This window comes from Perissodus microlepis, chromosome 10, assembly GCF_051167445.1.
Source record: "Perissodus microlepis isolate ML-2025 ecotype Zambia chromosome 10, ASM5116744v1, whole genome shotgun sequence".
NCBI classification, from domain to species: Eukaryota; Metazoa; Chordata; class Actinopteri; order Cichliformes; family Cichlidae; genus Perissodus; species Perissodus microlepis.
The window spans coordinates 8277966-8290863 of NC_140470.1; the positions used below are offsets into that span (position 1 = coordinate 8277966).

Genomic DNA, 12898 nt, shown 5'->3' on the forward strand with positions numbered 1-12898 from the left:
GTGCTTCTAGAAAAATGACACTGACAACCGAGAAGTTTACCTCCATTCGGAGCTTTGATTGTTTTGACGGTAGTTAAAGTCTGCGTGCTTCATCTTAATCTGAACCACTGGAGCATCAATGTGTGCTGCTTGCTACATTTGCTATGGTTATGCGTGTGGGCTATAGTGATTTGACCACAGATCAAAAGCACGTATTTATCGTTTCAAATGGGAAAAGCCAGCCTGTATAAAAAGCACCTGACTACTCCATTTAACAGTGTGTCGGTAATATGATCTAATGAAGTAAATCCAGTTCGCAGTCCAGCAAAATATCACTAAAATGAAGCTTGGCCTACTTTTCTTGTCCAGAGGTAAAAATGTGCACGCAGACAGAATTATTTATTTATTTATTTTCTTTACTCAGGGCTTCTTGTTATTAGGAAGGCGTTCATGTTTTATATTCCAACACATTTCTTATCCAATTTGACACTGTGGGCTCCAGAGCGGAGTGGAGAATGGCCTTTTCAAGTGTGAGGCAAACACGTGCAGCCGTTACGTCCCATCGCTTTCTCTGACATTAATTTTACATGAGGAAATGGCTGAGCTTGCCCCCTCTCTATGTGGAGGAACAAATATGAGTTTCCGCATTTATATGTGAATTTGTGTGGCAGTTTGTAGATGAAATAATTAGACCAGAAACTTTTAACAGCAGTGCTAAAGATAAATCCCCTCTGGATGTGTGCTGACACAGAGATGTGTTGCATTGGAATTAATAGGAACTTTATGCCTTTATCTTATTTCCCTTCTGCGTGGAACAACAATCTTGCCAACTTGGCAGTTACCTCTCTGTTCTCCTGCCCAATTTGAGGCCCATTCAGTGCTGATGTTATGTGGTTTTGTAAATTGATGGCAATATAAATACAGTTTCACCAAAAATATCTTTGAACAACCTGATTCTAAAAGGAGGTGGAAGGGTCATTTTAATGTAAAGGTTCTCCTCCCTTGTTATTAAAATACAGTTTTCAGGCTTATTTACATGCCTCTTTAAAGTTTTTTAAAATGTGGGTTAAGCACCGGCAGAGCTGTGTTCATCCAGAAATTAAAGAGAAAAAAAAAAAAGCATAGCTATATGTGTTTAACTTTCATAATTAGATCTGTTTAATAGAAGTACTTATAAGCAGTACAGTTTGAATCCCAAATATTTGAAAGTGCAGATCTGAGGCTGCGTCGAAGACCATCGTCGGGGGCAACTCTGCTGTAAAAATGCTGCTGTCCCTTTAAAAATTCTTGCAGTAATTCCTTCAGCATGCATATGGCCATAAAAAAAGAGATAAAGCTTGAAGTGATCCACACAAACAGGCAGGGGAAGGAGAAAAAAAAGTTCCCTTGGATTTTGAATTATAGAGCAGCAGCTTCCTGTATTTTACACCTGCAGAGAGGGAGGGAGGCTCATCTGACTCCAGGAGCCAGCGCCTGAAAGTTCTCCGCATCTTCGCTTTTTTTTTTTTTTTTCCTTCCAAATTTTGGCCGTTTTTCTCTCATCTGTTGGGTCCACCAACTCAGAATGCTACTGCACATCCTGTGTCCACTGTGGGCTTCGTTTGTCATTTTTCAACAAGGCAGGTAAGATAGTTTTGAAAGTCTTTCCTTTCAAAAATGCAAGCGCCAGCCTGCACGCTTATTTGAAGGGGCAGTTACTGTACCTTACATGCTCTGATACTGCATTTGCACTTCTTTAACAAAGAAGCTGTCGACACAGCTTTTTCTCTTTAAGTGGAAAGAAACATGCATTAAATATTTTGTAATCTATAATTAAAAAGCAACAGTTCCATTAGGTAAAAATACCCAATTAAATTTGCAAGATTTGAGAAACAGATCTAAAGAAAAAAGTAATTTCATGGATATTGTTCTTTTATTCAGAAAGCCTGCAATTTTATTCACAGCAGGACACCTTTAATCACAAAATACATGTAATGTCCAAACTTAAATTTTAGCTTCTTAATCCAAATTAAGAAGCTAGACATTAAGTTCATATTTATGTCAGTGAAGCCAGAATCATCACTGCCCCATCACCCTGTAGGTCTGTGCAATGTAAGGAGCTGAAGTTCCCCAGCAGGGCAGTCAAGCCGCCCTCTCCCTCTGACTTTTTGGACAAACTGATGGGACGCACATCTGGCTATGATGCTCGCATCAGACCAAATTTCAAAGGTAACTGCACTCCCACATGCAAATACTGCTCTATTTGAAAAGGTGTGAGAAAGAGTGCTGCTCAATTTGCACAACAATCTGTGCAGTGAAGTGGCACAAATCCTTCACAGATGGGTCAGAGGCAAGAGATGCTGCAAGCTACGATGTCTCCATGCGAAAGTCTTTTTCCTTTTTTTCCTCCTCATGTGTTGTTACGGTTTCTGTGTTGTCCCACACCCTAAGGTGATGGTGTCTTTTCACAGACGTCTCTTTCACATTGTTTTTATTTGACAGAAATGTGCGGTCACCCTTGCATGTTACCCCAAAGGCCCTTTCCAGTCCAATCTTGTGAAACTGGCAGAGTCTCTCTCACATAGTTCCTGCACCGCCTCTAGGGTCAAATTTCATATATATTTCATATTTGCTCCACATCCTTGTCGGTGCATTGTGGATAAATCTCTGCTGATTATCTATAAACACACCAATGTAAGTAAAACTGAATCAATAAATAATTGCCTCTTCGGAAATGACTCACTGAAATATTTAAAGTTCCAGTGGTCGACAGATGGACTACGCTAATGGGAGCATACTGGAAATGACAACACAATTTCAGGCTTGTAATCATGGATAAAGCTTTATCAGGACACGGCATGGCATATTATGAAGGGAAAAAACAGATGTTGTGGTACAGGAATCCCCTGCTCTTCATCAGCTTTAATATTTGATGTGTTCCTTTTAGAAAACATCGTCAGTGGTATTTAAGGAAGCAGTGTTACTAAGATGTGTCCTCCCGTCAGGTTCTCCTGTCAACGTGACCTGTAACATCTTCATCAATAGCTTTGGATCCATCACTGAAACAACTATGGTGAGAAAACATCTGTTTTAAATTTATCTGCTCTTTTTTGAAGGTGCCATTGTACAACATACATTTTAATGACTTAAAAAAACGGGTGTGTAACTTCGAATTTCTCGAATCCACACGAGTTCAAAAGTATACATACAGGCATATATACTCACTTAAATCTTTTAAAAAGTGGTGCTGAAGGTTCTAAAATGTGTTATAACTTGACAAGGCCAAGGCCTATTAACTTTTTATTAGTGAAGTTAATAGACAGTTAATTGACAGTACTCATTAGACTGACGAGTACTCAGAACAATAGAAATGTCCAAGAAACCCAATGAAGATCAGACAAGGAGAACTGTAGATTCTCCTTTTTGAACTTATTTATTTTTTATTCATTGAACTGATGATTGTTTGATCATCAGAGGGTGCTGGCCAGGAAAGAAGGGAATGCTCCACAATCAGTGCTTTCATGCTCGAGTGAAATTTGCAGTTGCTCTGATGGACAAGCCAAATGTTTTTATGGTCAGGCAAAGACTGAGTTGTTTGGCCACAATGACAGGAGGAGTAAAGGTGAGGCCTTTAAACCCGAGAGCGCTGTACCAGCTAAGAAGTATGGTGTTGGTAGCATCATGCTCTGGCGCTGTTTTACCGTCAGTGGTACTGATAGATTGCACAGTGGCTGGATTAACGAAGGAGGAGGACTACCTCTAAATTCTTTAACTTCGCCTCAACTAAACAGACAAAAGTTGGACATAACTTAATGTTCCAATACAACAATCCAAAACATGCATCAAAACTGGTTTTGTAATGGATAACGCAGGATGAAACTTCTGGAATGGCCTTCCCAAAACCCTGAACTACATTTAAATCTGGGTCTGTGACAGACAATTTAAATGAACATTACTAATTCTGCCAATAAGAGGGCTCAAATATCCAGAATTATGCAAATGAAAGCTTGTCATTTGTATGACTGTGACTGAACTCCTTTGGGCTTTACCTCCATTATCTCTTTATTTTTGTCACATATACTGTTACAGTAGTGGATGTTCATAATAAATACAGCCAAAGTTTCTAATATTGACATCGTATGTGCTGGTAATCCCAGTGAGGTAAAAGCTAAGGCTTCAAACTGCTCTAAACAGGCGATGGACCGAGGGTCTCCACCAAGGAGCACATAAGACAAATAAGGATTATTTTGATTTATGATTCATGCAAAGCTACGGTAGTAAAATCCAAGAATATAAATATATAGTTGGATGTGAGCATAATAGGTCCTCTTTAAAAATGTCACTTTGACTAAAGACTCAAGGAGCACCTATAAATAGCTGAGCTTTTATGGGAGTGTCTGTAGCTAACATTTGTAGCCACTTTCACTGTAATAATGTTCAATATAAATTTGCATCATTGCCTCTAAGTTAGAAGTCGTAGCTCATATTAATCCCTTCTTATACTCACAGAACATGTGAATAATGTTCTGGAAACTATATTCACATCCTTTAATTCAGTCAAAGCAGTTATACTACAGCTTAGAGATACAATACTACAACTTTAAGGTCCTGTATTCAGTATTTTACTTAGTAAACATGTGCATGAATTAGCATAAAATAAGTCAGTCAGTATCACAATCAATCTGTATAACATTTTGTAATATGATAACTGGCACTAATCTTACTCTTACTGATGACTGAAGCTGCCAGTTAAAGCCAGTACCAAAACAAATGGAAAACCAATAGCACAGACCAATAGTTCCTGTGTCAAAATTTATAGGGGGGCAATTGTGCTTCTTTCCAGCTCCAACTTAGTTAAGTAAGTCTGCATGACTCAGAGTTGAAAATAATCCTTGTTAATTTACACTGAACTTTGGTGTCAGCCCCTCGGTTTATCTTCGGTGTGAAACAAGCAGTTTTAGCTCCCCTGTGTCAGGTCAGTTTGGTTGCCTCTCGCAAACCAAACAGCAGACGAGTGGGGTTTCTGTGCTCACTGCCTGAGATGTGAGCCTGGGATGACTTCGTACAGAGCCAAGAGTAGAAAATCTGTCTGAAAACGAGTGTTTAAAACTGCCCGAAGCCCCGGGCTCACTGGAGAGCCAAAAAGCACTGACCTCATTATTTGAAACTCTGGCCACATTTAATATGAGCATCCACGACTTTAATAGCAGTTGGAGAGCAGAGCTGGTAAAAGCTCATTTATGAGATGCATCAGACACTTTACTGTTTATTCATCTGAAGCTTCTTTTTTTTGTTTGGCTCCTCTCTGACTCTTGGTGGAGGCCAAGTTTCATGTCATTAGATTATGACTGTTTAGTTGCTCCAAACACCATCTTGTAAGTGCATAACATAGTGTCAGCAAAGATCTTCTCATGTGTCTTTCTCTGTCGAAATAAGCAGCCATCCTTAATTTACAAGGCCTCTGGAGAATGTCTGGGGTTGGTCATGTTTGTTGATTTATTCACGTTTAGAGCCTGGAGAATTTGTGCATTTTGTAAAATACTAAAGGAGAGAGACATAAAATTTTAATTGATGAAATTGTAAGTGGAGTTTGCTGTTGTTCAGGTTATGGGAGCACTCAGGCCTGTTTGTCACCATTTGTCCCCTTCCCAAACACACACAGACACACAGTCACGCCTGCCTGCTTAGAGGATGGTTCTTCTCTTTACTTTTGCCCTCTTGCTAAAATTAGATGCTTGAACATATGCAGCATACTTGCATGCATATGCATTATGCATATATACATTTTTTCATCATTTATAAGTTTACGCAGTTTTTAATTACGTGTTGCCTCCATAATTTAGGACTATCGGCTCAATGTATTTCTACGGCAGCAGTGGAATGACCCTCGACTAGCATATAAGGAGTACCCTGATGACTCTCTGGACTTGGACCCCTCAATGTTGGACTCCATTTGGAAACCTGACTTATTCTTTGCAAATGAAAAGGGAGCAAACTTTCACGAGGTTACAACAGACAACAAACTGCTGCGGATCTTCCAGAACGGAAATGTCCTCTACAGCATCAGGTGAGCCATTTTATGTGTGTTTATTAAATACGGGGGGTTAAGTGTTAATAGTACTTCAACTATCAAACACATTCCCAAAAATGCTTTGATGGGTAGCTCAGTGAATATAAAGTCTATTGAGAAGTACTGTAAACATCCAAGTGTATGGACTGCTACATATTTGTTTCACTCCAGTTCAGTTCAGTTGTAATTGTGCTGTCCAGCATGCACTGTGAGCAAGTTCTTGTTAAGCAGCTACTGCGGGCTAAAGAGGAATCAGGTCAGTAATGTGCTGCTCGTAGCATAATGGTAAAGAGTTATGAATAGAAAGAAAAAAAGAAGCATTAGTTCTAGTAATTAAGATAAACAGGAACAAAATCCTTAACCCTGGAAATCTTTTTTTTTTTTTAAGGTTGGTTATATTATTTATGGCCCCACTTACTCACTTGGGGATAACCACAGTGTCTGTGGACGACATTAAACCAGGGTCATTTATGTTCCTCCTTTCTGCAATATTGCTCATTTATGTGAGAGGCTTTGCTTTGTGAGTGCAGGAGGGGAAAAATAGAGAAATAGGTCAGTGAAACAAACAGCATAATACATCATAATTCAACAAAGAAAGATGTGACAGCTAAATAACATCTGTGTGTTATCTATAAACACCTGTACTAAATAACGGAATGCTTTTTAATCTCGGTCTTTATGTTCTGTAACCGGGGCACATCCCTATTTTTTCTTTTTTCCTTTTTTAAACTGATGGTGGTGATGTGTGTGTGTCTCAGCCCATTTTTATATCAAGCCCACCATAAAGGCTGACATGATGTCTGTCAGCACCTGTCAGTGCTTTCTGCAGCCTGTACAGGGGGCAGTGAAATAGAAAAATGGAAGGGAGGACAGGTGCCGGAGAGGCTTGAGCTGCTTGATGTGACCACTGATGTAAGGTGAGTGTTCAAAAAAAGGGTTTGAGTGACACATGAGTAAGAAATAGCCAGTACTGTGGAGTTCACAGGTGGTCGTTAGCCAAGTCCCCCATTCGCCTTTTTGCCTATGGGATAAGGTTCAAGGGTAGCACCTTTTCATGTCATATACTATTATGCTGCTGCTTCTGTTTTCCAGACTGACACTCACGCTTTCCTGTCCCATGGATTTGAAAAACTTCCCCATGGACAGCCAGACGTGCACCATGCAGCTTGAAAGCTGTGAGTTCATCTTCTTAGGCAGGCTAAGAAAACATTACATACCGGTTTTGACATAAAACTACTGCGGACTGTACACTTTCTCTTTCGCCTCTAGTTGGTTACACCATGAATGACCTGATTTTTGAATGGCTGGATGTGGGAGCAGTGCAGGTTGCTGATGATCTAATGCTCCCTCAGTTTGTGCTAAAAGAGGAGAAAGGTCTTGGTTACTGCACCAAGCACTACAACACAGGTACAGAACATATGACGACCCACTGTCCTACATTCTCAGTACACACTGTCCATCACCTTCTAATAAGACTTTCAGTTTGCACCTCTGCCTCCTCCTGTCGTCAGGTAAATTCACCTGCATTGAGGTCAAATTCTACCTAGAGCGCCAAATGGGCTACTACCTGATCCAGATGTACATACCGAGCCTGCTGACTGTCATCCTGTCTTGGGTGTCGTTCTGGATCAACATGGATGCAGCTCCCGCAAGGGTGGGATTGGGAATCACTACTGTGCTCACCATGACAACACAGAGCTCTGGCTCCAGGGCCTCCCTGCCAAAGGTCAGAAGCAAATTTCAGCAAGTTATCTGCTGTTTACTAAAAAGATAAAGTCAGCATGGAAATACAGAGGGGTTGTATGATTCCAAGAAAGTCAAATCAGATAAAATAGATTTAACAAGAGAATTTTTTAGCACCCAAATTTCAGTTTCTAATTGGACTACTCAACCTCACATTCATATTTAGCATCACCAGTCAGCTTAGCATGCATTTCATCGGGCTGTGGGATAATTTAGTTTTAACTTTTTTCTAAGTGAATAGTATAATCAGTTTAATAAAAAAAATTAAATGTATTTAACATAAATATTATAAATGGAAATAATTAAATAATATAAAAATACAATAATATATCATCTTTCTTCACTCAGTTCAAAAGAAACCCCTTGCTGACCACATCCCAATGCTGAAGAACTACCTTAATAATGCACATTAACGCAATTGAATAATAGTAATATTCCAGTTGTATTTTTAAAAAAGAAATCAGTGGCTTATACTTGATGCAAACTATTTTTGCTATGTTGACAGGTTTTATTAGTATTTTCTTTTGTGTATATGTACTAGAGGCTTCATTCAGCAGAGCTGGTGTTAAACTTCTTTCTGATTCTGATATTAATTGAGACAGTTGATTGTTATGGTTATGCAGGTATCCTATGTCAAAGCCATAGACATCTGGATGGCGGTGTGTCTTCTGTTTGTGTTTGCTGCACTACTGGAGTATGCAGCCGTCAACTTTGTTTCACGCCAGCACAAGGAGTTCTTCAGAATGAAAAAGAAACTCAAAGAGCAGCAGCAGCAGCAGCAGCAGCAGCAGAGAACTGTAAGTGCAGCCCACCCACTCAGGCCCTCAGGCAGCTGTCACCTGCTATTCCCTGTGCCCAGCTCTGCACGAGCTGCTACTCACCTGCATGCTACACTCCAGTCAGGAAAAGCACACAGCACTGACCTGTGATTAATTCAAGCCATCACCTTATTCTACTGCTGGCTGAATGTTCTCAACATCATGGATATCATGAGAAAGGGAAGAATAAGGAAGACAAATTAGGATAAATTACCCTTAAACTAGATGAGGCTCTTCTTTTGGCCAGTTCTTCACATTTTTGAGAAATTTGGCCTTCATTAAGGCAAGTTAAAGCAATGTGACAGCAGCTGAAGGGCTCTTTATACCTTTTATAATATTTATACCTCAGTACACCCGACATCTGCTTTGATCTGCAGTGCAATACAATGCATGTGGCCTGACATCTATGCAGTAGAGCAAAGTTCTACAAAGTTCAGTCTGTTTGACGATTAAATAATTGTGCCGGCTTTCCCCCCACACTCACCCACAGGGGACCGGTGACAGTAAGGTGAAAGGAAACAACATGTCAGGGAACAATGCTCCTCATGGGAATGCATCCCAGCAGTGCAGTGCCTGTGCCAGGGTATGTACTGTTGCCTTGCTCACCAGCCAATTGCTGGCTCCAAAAAAAGAAAAAACAAACAAACAGTTTAGCTTAGTGATTTGCAGTGAGTCTGTGCTGTGTCTTTGTCTTCCAGGAGGAGGAGCTGGCACAGCAGGGTTTTCTGCTCCAGAGTATTGGACTTGCACTGTCCTCTCAGGAAATGGATGCAACACCCATTTTTGCTGATCTACCTCCTGGTTTGGGTTTCTATGAGATACGGAGGCGTTTTGTGGATCGGGCCAAAAGGATTGATACCATCTCCCGAGCTGTTTTTCCCATGAGCTTCCTGATGTTTAATGTCCTTTATTGGGTTACCTATAAAGTTCTGCGACATGAAGACGTCCAAGGAATACTGTGACAGACTGAGGACCATGAACAAGTTGGCTAATTCCTTCAATGAGTCCTCAGTTGAGTCATGCAAGATGTGTTTTGACTGCATGTTCAGTGCCACTGAGCAATTCTGTGACCTGGAAGAGTCCAGCGGTTTCTTTACATTTTGAATAACAAAATGCACTTTTTATTAGCACTTGTGCATTTTCACATTAGGTTATTGTGTGCATTTACAGTTCCATCAAGTCAAAGTTCTATAGAGGAAAATCTGTGCGTGCAGTTGCTGTAGCCTCACATGTACTCAGACTGCACCTTTACTTTTTTTACTGTGCACGAATTTTACAGATGCCACGGTGGGCATTGTGCAAAAACACGTGTCTGCAGTATCATTGAAAATATGTACTTGTTATTCACCGTAACTGTGATTCAAAGGAATCAAAAGAGTCTGATTGCAGGCTGCAAAAATTATGGAATATGAATATATATGATATTAGGTTTCCTGCTGAAGGAGCTCAATCTGTAATAAAGACTTGAATATCCTGTTTGAGAAATATGTTTGCTTGAAAAATACTTTGATCTCTTTGAATTAGTAATATTCATCTCAACCATCTGAATCTTTAGTTTCATATCTGCATACTGGCCAGATGTTAATATTATAAATATTTTATCAGGAACAAGAGTAACATTATGTAAATGCAATTAAAGTAAGAAATATAGTATTATTAGAAACTAACAACTTCCAGAGAGCACTTTACTATTCCAAATAGTTTTTATTCATACGGTATTAAACACAGAGAAATAATCATTAACTACAGTGAGGAAATAATGTTTCAGTTTTTCAGAACCTGGCTTATTTGGTTGTCAGAATAGCTTTTTAAGCTGCACACATCTGGTACTGAGTTCTCCTAAGGGCTTGCAGAAAGTGTGTTGTACTGGTTTTTAACAAAGCCCACCTAAATTACACAGTAGGAGTACACTCTGTCTCTTCTTATCGAATAATCTCTGGAACACGTTGTTGGTACATCTAAAATAAGTACAGTTCGAAAAGTAGCGCAAAACCTTCACTCTTGACCCCATGGGAGGAGCTAGAGGTGACCATAGCCACATCGGAACAAAGCCTGACCACCCAACACAACCAATGGTGATGCATTAGAGCGCTGCGCAAACACTACTATTTTACTAGAACATTTTATGTGGGACAATTTCTCAATAGTGTATTTTTACAGTACTCATATAAATTCCAGATCTGGCTTACAGTGAATGCAAAGTATAATCTAGACTTAGCATAAAGATCCTAATAAACCTCGATAGTCTCAGCCTTGTCATTGTATTAGAAATGGTCTGTTTCTGCCACCGTTTTGCCACCAGGGATCCAGTCCCTCATTTTATTGCTATTGTTAGGGTCCACGTTCCCCTTTAAAAAGGAGGGTCCGCTTAAATCTATAGAAACTTGTTCTGAGCAATCACTTTCATTCTGTTATGACTTATTTCTTTCCTGATGGGAGTGTTGTCTTACAGGATGACAACACATTGATCCATAGGGCACAAACAGTCACTGAAGGGTTTGATGTACATCCACAGTAATGGGAATTGTATGCTATGGTGTTTTGCATTCCCTAATTCATCCAAACACCTAATGAGGGTCTATTATCTCCACTGTACAGTTCTAGAGACTTTGAGAATCAATGCCAAGGCACAGTGAAGCTGTTCTGATGCGACACGGTGCTCCATGTCCCATCGCTGTTGTTTCTCACCTATCTGCAATTTAATGTGAAATTCTAAAGTTATTATAGTGTTACCTTTCACTGTTTAATGACAGATGCAAAAAGTTTGGTTCATTCAGACAACATTCAATTAAGTTGAATGTTTGCTTAATAGAGCTGACATTTTATTTCAAAGACTATTTCAAAAACTATCAGATCTATCTCACAAATGCTAAACTGCATTTCATTACATTTGTCTTCCATCTGATGCCCGAGTCAGTCTTCATTATGCTTGCAAATGATAAATAAGCCATGCAATAAATACCTTTTGAGCAATAACTTTCTCAGTACATCACATGAATTTTGTCCTTAAGGTATTGCTAGGTTAGCATTTCTAGTCCATCACATGGTTTTAGCTTTTTATAAAATCAAGTTATCACATGAATTATTCATTTTAAAAAGTAGAAAAAGGGCAAACATCAGCACTGAGACTGTGTGAAACTAGTGTGACCTCTTTTTTTTCTCCTAAATAGTGTCAAAGATAAGAGGATCCTTGACACTGTACTGTATTTGTGTTTGTGCGAATCAGCTACCCTCACCGTGACGAATCCAGAATCGATGTTCATTTCAGTCGTTTTCTTCTACTATATTATACTCACCCTTGGATAACTACACTTGCATGCGTGAGCTTAGCTCAAACAAGGGACAGCCACCACAATATCTTGCCTTTGTTTTGAATGAAAATTTGTCTTTTTTTCTTTTTAGAGCTATACATTATTTAGGCCCAGTATTGTGTCCTATGGGGTATTTACCCAAATACTATGCCGAAGTTTAATTTTAATGTATGCACTTTTACATCACTGGCTGGGGTGTAGCTCAGGAGGTAGAGCAGGTCACCTACTGATCGGAAGGTTGATGGTTCAATCCCTGGCTCCTCCAGTCTGCATGTCAAGTATCCTTGGGCAAGATACTAACCCCAACTTGCTCTCCGATGCATCCATCGGAGTATGAATGTGTATGAATGTCGTTAGAAAGCACTAAGTGTAGATAAAGTGCTTGTGAGAATGGGTGTGATTGGGTGAATGAGGCATGTTGTATAGAGCGCTTTGAGTACTCCGTGAGAGTAGAAAAGCACTATATAAGAATCAGACCATTTATCACTCATGTAATTGTATGAAAAGCTACTTCTTCTACAACACTGTATTTTAGTGTTTGTACTCTGGGGTTCGCTCTAATTGTTTAAAGCATACAGGTTAATATAAAAAACATATGATGCTATGTTGTTAAAGAATTAGCTAACCAGAAGTATATTAAGTAAAAACAATATACACATTGATTAATAAGTAACTATAACTCAATAATGTGTATTATCACAGAAAAGGCCCGTTTTTACACTGGGTATTTCAAGTACATGCTGATGCTACTTGCTAAGTAAGATTTTAAATCCCAAAATTAGATTCAGAGTAAAAGATTTTGCAACACTATGCAAAATACCTAGTAAATACCAAATAATATTCACACTCTTATAGTGTCACTTTTTCTGCTATATTATTTTTTAGGTATGTTGGGGTTCAGCATTGTGACAAGGGCCTGAAAAATAATGCACAAGCCAATTTAACGACTCACGGTTTTACAGTAGAACATTGCACTCTAAGAAGATGATCAATGTTCC

General features: G+C 39.3%; 1 protein-coding gene across 1 annotated transcript; it reads left to right on the top strand.

Moving 5' to 3' along the window:
• Window positions 1–81: 81 nt before the first annotated feature.
• glra4b (glycine receptor, alpha 4b) lies at window positions 82–10710 on the top strand. Its single transcript, XM_084941762.1, has 10 exons — window positions 82–1602; window positions 2060–2187; window positions 2964–3031; window positions 5802–6025; window positions 7121–7203; window positions 7298–7435; window positions 7540–7754; window positions 8395–8568; window positions 9080–9172; window positions 9288–10710. The coding sequence occupies exons 1-10, from the start codon at window positions 1544–1546 to the stop codon at window positions 9549–9551; spliced, it is 1446 nt and encodes a 481-aa protein (XP_084797888.1). The 5' UTR covers window positions 82–1543; the 3' UTR covers window positions 9552–10710.
• The last annotated feature ends 2188 nt before the right edge of the window (window positions 10711–12898 follow it).